The following is a 13,770-nucleotide window of genomic DNA, read 5'->3' on the forward strand; positions in this document are numbered from 1 at the left end:
TATTTTTGCTTTTTCCACATCTTTTAAATTAAAGCTATTTGTCTTACTATTTTAAAAATGGAGCCATCATCAGTTTTTTTAAATTATCTTGAAGTTGGTGGAAATCGGTTTAGGACTAGGAAAATAAACTTCAGTAGAATACCTAGCACTTATGCCAGTGTTCCTGTGGAGAAGGACCCGTTTCCTAAAAAAAAAATCACTGGGAGGTTTATTAGATTCTTGGGCCTAACCAAAGACTTAACTGAATCAATCTGTGGGGTGGGATTTTACGAATCTGTGTTTTTAATGAGTGTTACTTGTAATCATGTGGCATTGATGTGGTAGTCAGATAGTCAGTTCTCACCACAACACTGAGTCCTGCTGAGGACAGTGTGTTGGACCCTGAGTAAAGGAAGAAGCTAAGGTGACTTCATGGTAGGAACTCTAACAGCGGCATTATTAGGTGCAGTAATTCGTGTTAATTAAAGAGTGGTCAAGTACCTAAAGCAGTCTTGAGAAAGAAGGACAAAGCTGGAGGCACCACACTCTACTTGATTTCAAACTATGTTAGAAAGGTATTGTAACCAAAACAGTATGGTATTAGTATAGAAACACACATAGATCAATGGAACAGAATAGAGAAACCAGAAATAAACCCACACATATATGGTCGATTAATTTATGACAGAGGAGCCAGAAATACACAGTGGGGGAAAGGACAGTCTCTTCATTAAATGATGTTGGGAAGACTGGACAGCCACATGCAAAAGAATGCAACTGGACCTCTATCTTATACCAGACACAACTGATTATGGACTTTAATTATGTCTACCAAATGCCTTCACAGCAACACCCAGATTAGTCTTTGAATAACTGGAGAGGGCTCTAGGCAAGCTGATGCATCAGAAAGACCATAGTGTTGTTATTTTTATTGAAGTATATCATGCATATAGAAAAAGGCACATGTCCTAAATAAACAGCTCAAAGAATGTTTAGGAACTGGACACAGGTAACTAGCACTGTAGAGGGGCCCTTTTACATTTATTTATTTCATTTGATTCTTACAACAGTTCACCAAAGTGTAGGAGTTTCCCCCATTTTATAGATAGGATTTTGAAGCTCAGAAAGGTCAAGTACTTGCCCCATGTTACAGCTAGTAAGCGACAGAGCTGGGATTCTGACCAGGGTTTTGAGGCATAAATGAAATATTACGGAAATCCAATGTACCATTAGTTCTGCCTGAGGATTGGTAGAATCTTTGGAACAGGAACGCTTTAGTGAAGAAGGCATAGGACTCCCTAAGCTGGAATCTCTACGCATGAGTTTAGAGTTGCCAAGGAGTGAAGTGTTCCTTGGTAAGAGATACCGGGGAAGAACATGGTGTCATTTCAGAGGACAGGAGATGGTGTGTTATGCTTAAATCTAGGGTCTCTAGACTGTAGTATGATAATATGAGCTATTGGAATAACAGTTTTTCAGCCTAAATGCAAAGAACCTTGTTTACTGTTTTGAAGGGCTTGAATTTTATATTTTAAGCAGTATTCCATGACAGCGGGTTAATCATGTGCATTTTAGCAAAAATTTCACAGAGGTTTATACAAGTAGGTTGGAGAAAGGGCAAAGGCTAAAGGCAGAAAGATCATGTCTAGGACCAGAACTAGAGCACTGAGGATTAAGAGGAGGGGAGAGCATGGAATTCACGATGGTTCTGAGAGAATTGATGAGATTGCTGAGCCATTAGCTGTAGATGATAAAGGAGGAAGAGGAATTAAGGATGACTATGATATTCTTGTTGGTGTGATGCACTGGGAACCAACTCCAGAGATAAGGAAATACTGAAGGAGATGCTGAGTTTGTTCTGAATTGTTGGAAGGATGGTAGGCAGGAAAGTGAAAAGGAATGGATTAGGTTTTGGAAGTTTGAGTTTCAGCCCTGAAGGAATTAAAGTGGACATGTTCAGTAGGCAGTTGGATATAATAAAAGTGAAATTAATTAAGATGGTGGCTGGAGAGATGGATTTGGTAATCACTGACTAATTTACAGGTGTAGGCTGGGGCTATAGAACTGGATTAGTTCTCTCAGCTAAAGAGAAAAGATAACCAAATATGAGATGGTGGTGAAACCTCCAGTATTTAAGGCTTGCATGGAAGAAGAAGAGCAGTTGTCACAGAATTAAGGGACCAAGGAGGTGGTTATAGCCTGATAAAGCCAGAAACGATCATTTTCAAGGAGGTTGTAGGCAGATAAACTATATGGAAATATTCTATGGGCATAAACAGATCCTGTTTCTGGATCAGATAAATTGAGGACTGAGAAAAAGACTAGCTAATTCAATTTGGCAATCTGGAAAAGTGTTGGTGATTGTGAGCCAGAAACCCCAAGTATTTTATCCAGAATTAAAATAGTAGAAGTCAACATATATTGAATAAGATGAGCTACCTGTAAATTTAACCGATCCTGACAAATGATCTACAGATAGGTGATTAAGGAGACTTGGGAAACACCATAGTGGCACTTGGATATGTTCTCTGCATTGAAGGATACTTTGATTACCTGAAAAAAGAATATGGTGTCTTGAAAGTGAAGTCAGTATTTGGTCAGAATAAGTGGTATTGTTATTGCTAGAGCAATCCATACTCTGTTGTGAGGTAAGAAAAGGGTTTCAGGCTCTTGTATCACTTAAATGATTACCAGACTGTGAGATGATTCTTTAGGTCCCTCAGTAATAAAGTTTGTGATTTCTAATTATAATTTTTTTCTATACCATATGGGGAAATTTCGAATGTTAAAAATAGAAATGAAGAAAAGAAACAGGAATCTTAAATGCATATTGCTAAGTGAAAGAAGCCAATCTGAAAAAGCTAAAATACTGTATGATTCCAGCTATATGACAATCAGAAAAAGGCAGGACTATGGAGACAGTAAAAAGATCAGTGGGCTAGGAGTGAGGGAGGGACTGATAGGCAGAGCATAGGGGATTTTTAGGGCAGTGAAACTATTCTGTATGATACCGTAATGGTGGGTACATTATACATTTGTCAAAATCCATGGAATGGACGGCACCGAAAATGAACCCAGATGTAAACTGAGGGCTTTAAGTGATGACGTGTCAGTGTACATTCATCAGTTGTAACCAGTGTTACCGCTGTGGTGCAGGATGTTGATAGGGAAGGAGGCTGTGCTTCCCTGGGGCAGGGAGTATATGAGAACTTGCTGTACTTCCTGCTCAATTTTGCTATGAACCTAAAAGTGCTTTTAGAAATAAAACCTCTTTTTAAAAAACAGAATTGAAGATTCACATCTCAGTTGTTCACCTATTTTGTACTTTAACACTTAAAAAATAATAATTTCCTGTTAACAACTGAACTTATTTACAGAACAGAAACAGACTCAGACTTAGAGAATGAACTTATGGTTACCAACGGGGAAAGATGGGGGGAAGGGATAGTTTGGGAGTTTGGGATTGGCATGTACGCACGGCTATATTTAAAATGGATACCCAACAAGGACCTGCTGTAGAGCACAGGGAACACTGCTCAATGTTATGTGGCAGCCTGGATGGGAGGGGAGTTTGGGGGAGAGTGGATACATGTATATGTACGGCCCAGTCCCTTTGCTGTGCACCTGAAACTATCACAACATTGTTAATTGGCTCTACTCTAATATAAAATTTTAGAAAACACACAAAGAACTAAAAAAAAAAAAATTTCTTTTCTTTCTCTCCTAGGTTATTCAAGGGTGTTAAAAATCTAATGAGTTTGTGCCTTTTGTAATGTAAAAGAGAAATTGTGGATAAAAGAAAGAGAAGAAAACCAAGGTCAAATGTTGTGAAATTCCAATTTATTTTCAGTTAACTAGAATCTTAAAACATTCAAAAAACTTTGAACAAATAAAATAGTTCCTAAAACACAACCATACACACACACACACACACACACACACACACACAGAGTAGACCATGTATTTGATTTGTTACTGGGCATTTTGACAATCATTATGGCATTTGACACTAGGGCCAGTCATTCAGCAAAATTATTAAGTGACTTATCTCTGCCTTAAGACAGGCAGCAAGTGACAAGGTATTCGTTGTCCTTCTCTCATTGAGCGGATAATCTAGAAGACATTGAACAGTTTAGTTTGCGTCACTTAAGAAAGACCTTCTGCAGCCCTTCAGCCTCTTTTGTTACTCTTCCTCATAGAACTTTGTTTTCTTCTTTCAAATGGCAGTCATTATAATTATTTCAAATTACGGTTCATATAGATGATTTGCGCACTCGTTCTGTTAACATTTCTCTCCCTGAGCTAGATTGTAAGGAAGGAAGCGTATCAGTTTTCCAGGTGCACAGTTAGCATTCGATAAAGACTTTTTGAGTAAGTGAATGAATGAATAAATGATGACTGCCTTTGTGTTTTGTAAGTGCAGAATGCTACCAAGTAAGCAGATTCGGTCTAGTGTGAGGTTACGGGCCTGAAAGTGAGTAGGAAGTGGTGTGGTATGCAATATTCAGTTCTCCTCAGAGGGCAAGTAGGATGTATATAGGAAATGTGCCTTTAATTTGGGAATTTGGAAGTTATTCAAGACCTCAGTAATAGAGTGAAGGAATGCAATTCAGATGAGAGTCGATCCTGAAATGGATCAGCCAGAAGATAAGAGTGAGCAGCTTTTCCCAGAAAAGTAGATCCTGAGCACTTACTTGTTTGTTTGTAGGAGACTAAGATAAAATAAACTATAAAAAGAGGAAAGTACTATGTTTTTAAAATATTTTCACTACTACAGAAAAAACAGAAGTGCATGAACACTTCACTGCATGAGTCCTGTGGTATAGAGGCTGCTGGGAGGACCTGGTTGGTCGTCTCCGGGAGCTGCTGCCACTCTCATCTTTCAGATTGAAATGCTGAATGAATGCAAAAGGATGAAAAGGGTGTTTTGGATTGGTCAACACCTTTCCCCAAATCATCAGTCCTCTAATTCCCCAAGAAATGAGAGCACTGAAAAATCATGGCAGATTGTTCTCAGAGCACCAGAAACCCTAGCTGCCTCTTTTCCAAGTACTCTTATGAAGTATTTCTTAATTTCTGTGAATTTTGTCCCTTAAATTTTTTTTCTTTTAACTTTCAGGTGTTGGTAAATCATGCTTATTGCTACAGTTTACAGACAAGAGGTTTCAGCCAGTACATGACCTTACTATTGGTAAGTTTTATAAAGAGATGAGAAGCATTTAGATGTTTTGGCTGGTGGAAATGGAATGTGCTAGAGGGCTCATTCCATCAGTGATGAGTCAGAAATCAATGAAACTAGATTTGTTGCTGTACAGAGTTTAGTCTCCATCACTTTTAAAAAATATAAGTATGTATACTAAAAATAATATTCCCCAACTCTGTAAAAGTGGTTGGAATGCAGCAAGACATTAATACTTGATTTTGATTGTATTTAATGATAAAACAGTTGATTGAGAGACAGTGTATCATAGGGAGGGGTTAAGAGCAGAGACTCTGGACCAGTTTGTCAGAGTTCACATCAGGGCTCTGCTGCTAACTAGCTGGGCAAGCCACTTTCCCACTCAATGCCTCAGTTTCTTTATCTGTAAAATGAGAAAAATAGTGGTAACCATCTCACAAAATTATTCTGAACAGAAAATGAGTTAATAAATATGATGCATTGAAACAGTGCCTGGCAACATGGTGCTTTAGGCTTACCTATAATTATTAATTGAGAAAAACTACCATCAAGCATTTTTTAGTTTCCTCAATTGTGAAGAATAAATGAGACAGTTACTGGTAAGGAATGGTCAACAAATATTAGCTGTTATTACTATTAGCGACACTAGTTTTTATTATTAGTGATATTATTCATTAATATGCAAAAGTATAAAATTAAGTGAAAAACTAAAAACTTTAAGCATACTGTTTCAGGGTTCTTATCTGTTTTAAAAAAATTATATTTATACCCTGAAAGCTAAAGAATCTAGATTATTCTTCTATGGCTGTAGCCCAGTAACAATTAGAGATTAGTCAACCATGAAGAAACAAGGTAACTGGAAATCTAGTTAAACTTTACAGTTGATAGCTTAATGTATCTTTTCAGCCAGTGACTGCTTATGTTCTATAGATATGATTAACTCACTATTCATAACAAGTTGATTCTCATGTCCTGTGTATTTTTAAAATACCAAATCGAAGATAGAGTTTATGAATCAAATTATTAGATCAGTTAATAGTATTCAACCAAGCCACATGTACTTTGTAGATACATTAAAATCTCTCCTTACTGGCTACTGTCAATAAGAACATGCAGATTCCATTTTCATTTTGATGGTTTTAATTATATCCAATAATGATGGGTAAAACAGGTACTGCTCTTTCATGCCGATCCTCATGATGCAGCGTAACTTTGGTGAGCTCATCTTTGTGTAGGATCTGCTCTTTGCTCCCTAGGTCTGAACCTTGAGGCCATCTCTTAGGCGTGATTCGGTCCCGAGACAACTAGCCAGTTGTTTTTCATATAGGGTACTAGACAAAAGTGTCTTCCTTTTCGTTGAAGCTTTCGTGTAAATTTCCAGTTGTTAGGGCACACCTGATTGGGCGCATGGGCCTGAGCCTCACTGCTGTTAGAAATCGGCTTAGGCTCTACCTGTGGGAGCCTTTGTGAGGGGGAGTACACCAGAGGGAGTTTTTAGAAAACTGTAACCCATGTAACTGTACCAGCTGGCTTCCCTCTGGGTTCGCTGATGCGGGGCACTGGGAGTTAGGAGGTTAAAAGCAAAGAGAAGCTGAGGCCCTTCTCCCCTCTCTGCTGGGATTAACTGTGTGCCCTCCGTGGCTTCAGCCGCAGCCCCTGCCTGACAGGCTCACTGGTGGTCCGGCTCCTGGGCTCTGGGAACCCTGGTTTCTCTCTTTGCCCCCTGGCCTAGGGACAGCAGCAGCTTCTGGCTGTTCCTAATCTCTGGGTTGCTTTACCCTCTGCTCCTTGGGCTTCTCAGCCCTGCCTTTAATGTGACCAGTTCCCTACTTTAAATCCCCTCTGTTTTAAATACCTGCGTATGGTTTCTGTGTTTCTGGTTGGACCCTGACTACTGTACCTTGTGACACCATCACAAGAATTTATTTTTCTGACCTAAAAACAGTTTAGAAGGTAATTAGCACATGTTTTTTAGAGGAATGTTGGAATGATTGCTAAAATAGGCATAAGGCAGTATCTTGATTCTGCTGTGTACTTGCCTTTGCTTGATGAATAGAGGAAGGTATAATATAAAATAGTAATAACAATGGACCCATACCAAATACTTACTGTGTGCCAGGCACTTATTTTGTATGTAGTAACTTTTTTTTTATTGAAGTATAGTTAATTTACGGTGTTATGTTAGTTTCAAGTGTACAGCAAAGTTATTCAGTTATACATACATATATATATATGTTCTTTTTCAGATTCTTTTCCATTATAGGTTATTACAAGATACTGAGTATAGTTCCTTGTGGTATATAGTCGGTCCTCGTTGTTTACCTATTTTATATACAGTAGTGTGTTTACGTTAATCCCAAACTCCTAATTTATGTGCCTCCCCCCGTCCACTCGCCGCTATCCCCTTTGGTAACCAGAAGTTTGTTTTCTATGTCCGTGAGTCTGTTTCTATTTAAATAAGTTCATTGGTATCATTTTTTAGATTCCACGTATGTAATAACTCTTCTAATCTTGGAAAAAAATTTATGAGATGGATATCATTAATACCATTTACAAATAAGAGAAACTAAAACACAGAAGAGATTTAATAACTTAGCTTGCTCAGGGTCACACAATTAGTAGGTATCGATTAGTGAATGCTCAGTAAATGGATACTGTGCAAGGATGCAAGTACTTACTCTACCAGGATGGTAATGATCTAGAGGTAACTTAGAAAGTGTGTATTTACCTTCAGAGTATTTTGTCCTGGAAGGTTGAAAGTGACTAACATATGTGGAAAAAATAAGCATCACTCCCTGACTGTGTCAGGTAAATGGGGCCTGGCCGTTGGTTCCACAGATAATTTCTCTGGCAGCCAAATTGGCTGTTAATTGAAAATGTATCTGGGAAGAGAGCCTCAAGGGCATAGGGGATGATGGTTTATCCCATTAAAAAAAGAAAAAGATAAGGAAAACTTTCTAAATGAGATTCTCAAGCATATATATACTTAAGGGAAAAGTTTAATAAAATTTTTTACAGTCCAGAAGAGAAGTATGAGGTTTGGGGTTCTTGTTTGTTTCTTAGAGTTCAGGACGCTTCAGGTTTCAGCGTTTTCTTTTGCCACATAGAATACAAAGGTAAAACCTGCATTGAACCCAGTTATGAGAAGGTAAATGGGAAAGAGGTAATGTTTTTGAGGCTGAAGTTGAATTCTTTGTTTCTGTTTCACTTGATAGGAAAACAGAAATCATAGTTTTTCAGTAATCAACAGTGGTTGTCATTTTTCTTTGGAGATGTATACCATTCTTTATCTTCTTATCATCATTCTTTATCTCATTCCTGGATAATATAGTAGCCTTTTAACTAGTTTCTTGGCCTCTTGTTTTTTTATTCTCTGTCCTGACCCTATTAATAAGTGAATTTAAAATAGCAATCTTATTATATTTACCTGCTTTAGAACCAATCCTGATTTTCATGTAACATGTCTTTAAAATTGGGTATGTTTTTAGGGGCAAAATCTTTGTTTAAGGACTTTTTAAGCTTCAGTAATCTCTTGTGTATTTACTTTGAATAAAGTGATAAATATACCAAAACTCAATTACGGCTTAAGTTAAGGAAAGGGAATATATGGAGTTTTATATAGAACCCACAGGAGGGTGGGGGCGTGGACTTGGGAACGGGCAGGAATGAAGCATCTTAAGAGGCCGGGAAGCAGAGACCGTAACAGCCATCCTACAGCAGATGATGGAACGGTTGCCAGTCAATTTTAGTATCTTCATCCCTCCGCCCAGGATGTCATTTCCAGAGAAGGAGCATCTGCTTGCCCTTACTTGCCCACCCTTGGTATCAGTCAAGGGTCTGTTTCTAATTTGCAGTTGTTTTTCACCAAATTTGACATTATGCATTGGATTTAAGAAATCTTGAATCCCATTGAGCCATGCAGATGTTTTTGGATTGTGGTTAAAAACCCATCCATGACAGTGGAAGGAAATATAGGATTTCTCTCTGTGGCTATAAACAATAGATTCATGAAATGGCCTCCATTTTGTCAACTATCTTGCTGATGTGTAGAATTTTCTACTTTAGAACATTCCTTTTAAATACTGGGTATTTCAAAGAACAATTGTCCCATACGTAGTCACTAGTTTCTTTCCTCAGCTACTCGTTTTCGTGTCACTAATGGTAAGCTGGTGGACGGTTGTTTTGGGTGCCGCCCACCCTGTGGCACACAGTGTGTATGAATAAATGCATGTAGATAGATAGATATGTAAACACTGTAATGGTTTTATATGGCATAGTTTTATAGTTTTGCATTTTTCATTCTAGTACATCATGACTCCTAGGTCCCTTTTCTTTGGCTTTCCCGTATTTCTGAGTCTAAGAAACATACCGTTAGTTTCTTTGTATTGACTATGCCCCTAGGATGGAATAAGTAATAAAATATAGAGTAGAAACTCCATCAAGTTACGTATCCTGGGAGGCTAAGTTACCTTTGTACTCACTCTCCTAATCACAGGTGGGGGAATTATAGGAGATGCTGAAATGGAATCCTGGCACTGGGCAGTATGCCCTTTCCTGGGCAACTAACGAAAAGCTGTTTTTCTGCCAGGATGGCATCTGGTTTCTGGGGACCATGTGTGTCTTCCCTTCACCCTGACTCTGATGTAAATACTGATAGAACACACGCCAAGCAGTAATGATGTGGTATAATGTGAGTGATAGACTTCTTGCAGAGTCGCCTTCACAGTTGTTTGCTGTTCTGAAATTACCCCCTCTTTTTCTCCTCCTCCTATTTTGATGATTAAATGAGTACTTTCAAAAGAGCTGATATACGCAGGGAAAAAAGCCAGAGTAGTCAACTGATAATTGTAAAGTTTGTATTCCCTTTGACCTGCAATCCTATTTCCTGTAATTTGCCAGAAATCATAATCATAAGTTGAAAAATTCATTTCAGCATCAACTACTTAGTGAAAATTTGAGAACAACCAAAATTTGTAGCAGTAGAGTAACCAACTTAATAAAATGCGTGTATATATAGAGATAACACACACACACAGGAATATTATGCAGCCATCAAAAACAATAGTATAGTTTTATATATTTTTTGATTTGTAAAGATACTTTGTGGCACGGAAGAATGTTGATGACACAGTGACTGAAAAGCAAATTGCAGAACAGCATTTATGTGTTCCCATTTATATAAAATTGTATACTTCTGTGTGTATTTTATTCATGGAGCAATGTCTGAAGATATGTTTAAACAATGGTCATCTCTAGTGGGTGGATTTGGAGATTTCTTTCCTAGTTGATAACCCATGCTGGGAACCAAGATGATGATGTTGAAATTCATCTGTCCGTTTTAGTGAATTTTATACCACACTAATAGTTTTTATGAAATTTTAATATTTGTGATTAATAATTATGGTTCTTGCATCTCATTTCTAGATTTTTTAAATATTACAGAGCCTGCAAAACATGAAGACCACAGTTGGTTTCTTGACTACACTAGACTCAGATATCTTAGTGTTTTAATTATATCCTTAGCCTCTGCCTTAGCTTATACATTTTCTGAGGATAGGAGCTGTATTTGTTAATCTGCATATCACTTGGCATAACATGTGCTAGAAATAGACAGCCTTTTAAAAAAAATCCTTAAATGTGAAATATATTCCCACTAGTTTGTATAACAAAACATTTTCTGTTCTATTCAGGTGTAGAGTTCGGTGCTCGAATGATAACCATTGATGGGAAACAGATAAAACTTCAGATTTGGGATACAGTAAGTATAGCAAAAATACACTGGATGACCTCAATAAAGTTGTTTTATAAAGTTACATTATACGTTTGTTCTGTTTTAATGTTATTTTATGCCTGTTATGGTCTGTTAGGCACCAACACCCCTGCAGCCATGATGGGAGAAAATGTGGTACCAGAAAAGATTCATTTTTATTATGCAGTGTTTTCAAACAGCGGTACCCGAGGTGTCAGGTTTTGGTGAACATATTTGAGCGAATGCTCAGTCTAGGGGATCTAAACAGAAATGCTCTAGAAACTATGTTTTTAAGAAAAACAAGCAGTATGTCTAACATACACATAAGAAGTAAAATACGTGAATGTCAATACGATAGTCACTTGATCTGACAGTTTATTCATTTATTTTAAAAGTATGATTTAGTTCCAACCACTTGAAGCTACCTTGCTCCAGTTCCTGATTCTGTCATTTATATTCATTGAGTGCCTGTTACATATCTTGTTATGTTGTAGTGTTTTAATGGCAGTTTCTCATCTGAACCACAGAAAATGATTTGAGTGACTGTTTTCTTTGTTTTCCTGTATTATGCATAAAAGAGAAGTTACTTTATTATATACAATGGATGCTTTAAGGTAGAGGTTCCCAAACTTTTTTGTCTCAGAATCCCTTTATACTTTAAAAAATTAGCGAAGACCTCAAAGAGCCTTTGCTTCTGTGGCTTATAGCTATCAGTATTTACCATATTAGAAATTAAAACTGAGAAACTTATTAAATAGTTAATGATTAATTCATTGTAGAATAACCATAATAAACTCATTGTATGTTAGGATAAATGATGCAATTTTTATGGAAATTAACTGTTTTTCCAAAACAAAAAAACTATATTTTTCCAGTGTGAAGAGTGCCATTCTGTTACCTTTTGAAAAATCTCTTTTCTATCTGCTTCGTAGAAGACAGCTGGATTCTCATATCTGCCCCTGTATTGAGTCTTATGTGTTGTTTTGTTGAAGTATATGAAGAAAATATAACCTCACACAAATAGGTAGTTGGGAAGTGGAGGGTCTCATGGACCCTTAAGGACTCAGGGACACCCCAGGGTCAGGGATCACACTTTGAGTACCACTACCTTAGGGCAGTTAGGACTTAGTTCTTCACAGAACCCCAGTTGAGAAAAACCAAAAGGTCTCCTACAAAGAGCATCTCTCTAAACTAGTAAATGAAATATAAAATATGGGGAATTTTATCATCATATACCCCGGTCTTTTTTTCTTTTTTCTCCTAATCATGCAGTCTTAGTGTCTCACCTGTCACCTTTAATAGCCATTATTGAAGGAAGGCACCTTGAAGAATATTCAGTCTCACAGAGTGGATTCGCAAGAAGACCAAGCAAGTTTCTGAAGGCTGATCCTTCCCATGCACCACACAGTCATCCTTGAAATGGAAAACCCCAAATCTCTGTCTTGCTCTGTCCCGGAGTTATACATCGGACTCTGTGTTTTTATGCTTGCTTGTTTCCTCTTTTTGCAGTAAAGATTTATGCTTTTACCATTTCTTAGTGTTTTCCCCTCCCAGCCAGTAGCACCTCATAACTTCCTGGATTTATATTCTTTGAGGCGATATGACTTCAAAACTGCATTTCCATGCAAGACAAAAGTAAAATATGCACAGTCCCTTCTTTCCTAAAGGTTTAAAATAAATGATCTCTAACCAAAAGGAAGTATTTTCTACTTCTGTATTAAAAGTTTCACTTCTTTTTCAGAAGTGATTGTTTTAACATAAACCAACTTGCTTCCTTAGCTAATAAACTTGGGCAACACACATCCTGCAGTGTAGTGTGAACCAAACTACTTGCTATTCTTTAATAAATATGTTTTTCATACCTTGTACTTTGCATAAATACCTGCTTTGCTTGAAGTACTTTTTCCCCCTTTTCTGTTTAAGACTAGCTCAGATATCAATACTTGCGGAGCCTTTCTGACCCCCATGGGATAGCTGGTTGTCCCCATAAGATTTTATGCATATTTCTGTTATAGCTCTTACCCCGTTGTTATCAGAGTTTTTTTGTTCCCATATTTACCCTCCTCAGAATAAGCATCATGAGGGAAAGAACCATCTATGTCTTATTCAACTTTGTGCCTTGTTTGTATTCTTAGTTTATACTGGTTGATGCAATGTTTGGTAAATTTTACTGAATGAATATGTGAAATATCTATCTCATTCTGTCTAAGCAACTTTAGGATCATTGGAAGTGCTGAAAAGATACCGTCTCCTAAAATACATGGTTTCAAAAGGAAAGATTAATATAGTAATAAAAATTGTGTGATATTTTAGGCACAAACCACCTCATTGTAGTTCATTTTGTTTATTCAGTTGTTCTTCTATCCTTAAGGTATTCTCTTAAATAATCCCTCCCCTCTTTTCGAAACTTGAACAAATCATTCATTCCCCAGTTGTTTTCTAGATTAACTAGTCATGCCTTCTTTTGATAAGTGCCTTTTTTCCCCTTAGCTTATGAGTTAATTGTTTTACCTGCAGTGATCTTTCAAAAGAAATCTATAATAATTACTTATGCTGGACAGTATGAAAGGGAAATAGAACAAAAACAATCCTCTTGTTCACACTTCCTCTGAAGGGCAGGGGGTGGTCTTCTTTCTCCTTTGTCTAACACGGAGAGACTGGTGTCTTTGAAGACATCGTGACCCCCCCAAAAGAATTCCAGGGCTTCCAAATGGAGGGTGCTAGGAACTATGGCCTGTTCCAGATTTTAAGGACTGTTCAAAAAACTCTGTTAACTTATGAAAGTTTCTTGAGTCTCTGCCCTACAGGTTTTCCTCTTATCATTGGTTTTCTTCTTTCATAGCTAACTTCCGAAACTGTTTAA

At 37.4% G+C, this 13,770-nt stretch overlaps 1 protein-coding gene and 1 long non-coding RNA gene across 6 annotated transcripts in view; one reads left to right on the forward strand and one right to left on the reverse strand.

Annotated features, from left to right (window-relative positions):
• RAB2A (RAB2A, member RAS oncogene family) overlaps positions 1–13,770 on the forward strand; it is a 76,298-nt gene that overhangs the window by 23,229 nt on the left and 39,299 nt on the right. For 4 of the 5 annotated variants that reach the window (XM_082433099.1, XM_082433101.1, XM_082433098.1 and 1 more), the window contains 2 exons: positions 5,099–5,170; positions 10,849–10,916. In XM_082433099.1, coding sequence (XP_082289225.1) covers positions 5,099–5,170; positions 10,849–10,916 — 140 coding nt within the window. The remainder of the gene's footprint in view (positions 1–5,098; positions 5,171–10,848; positions 10,917–13,770) is intronic. The other variant, XM_082433100.1, reaches the window with a different exon arrangement.
• LOC309646618 overlaps positions 1–13,770 on the reverse strand; it is a 139,883-nt gene that overhangs the window by 17,606 nt on the left and 108,507 nt on the right. The gene's annotated exons all lie outside the window — the stretch shown is intronic.

The sequence above is a fragment of the Balaenoptera physalus genome (assembly GCF_965194825.1).
Source record: "Balaenoptera physalus genome assembly, chromosome: 17".
NCBI classification, from domain to species: domain Eukaryota; kingdom Metazoa; phylum Chordata; class Mammalia; order Artiodactyla; family Balaenopteridae; genus Balaenoptera; species Balaenoptera physalus.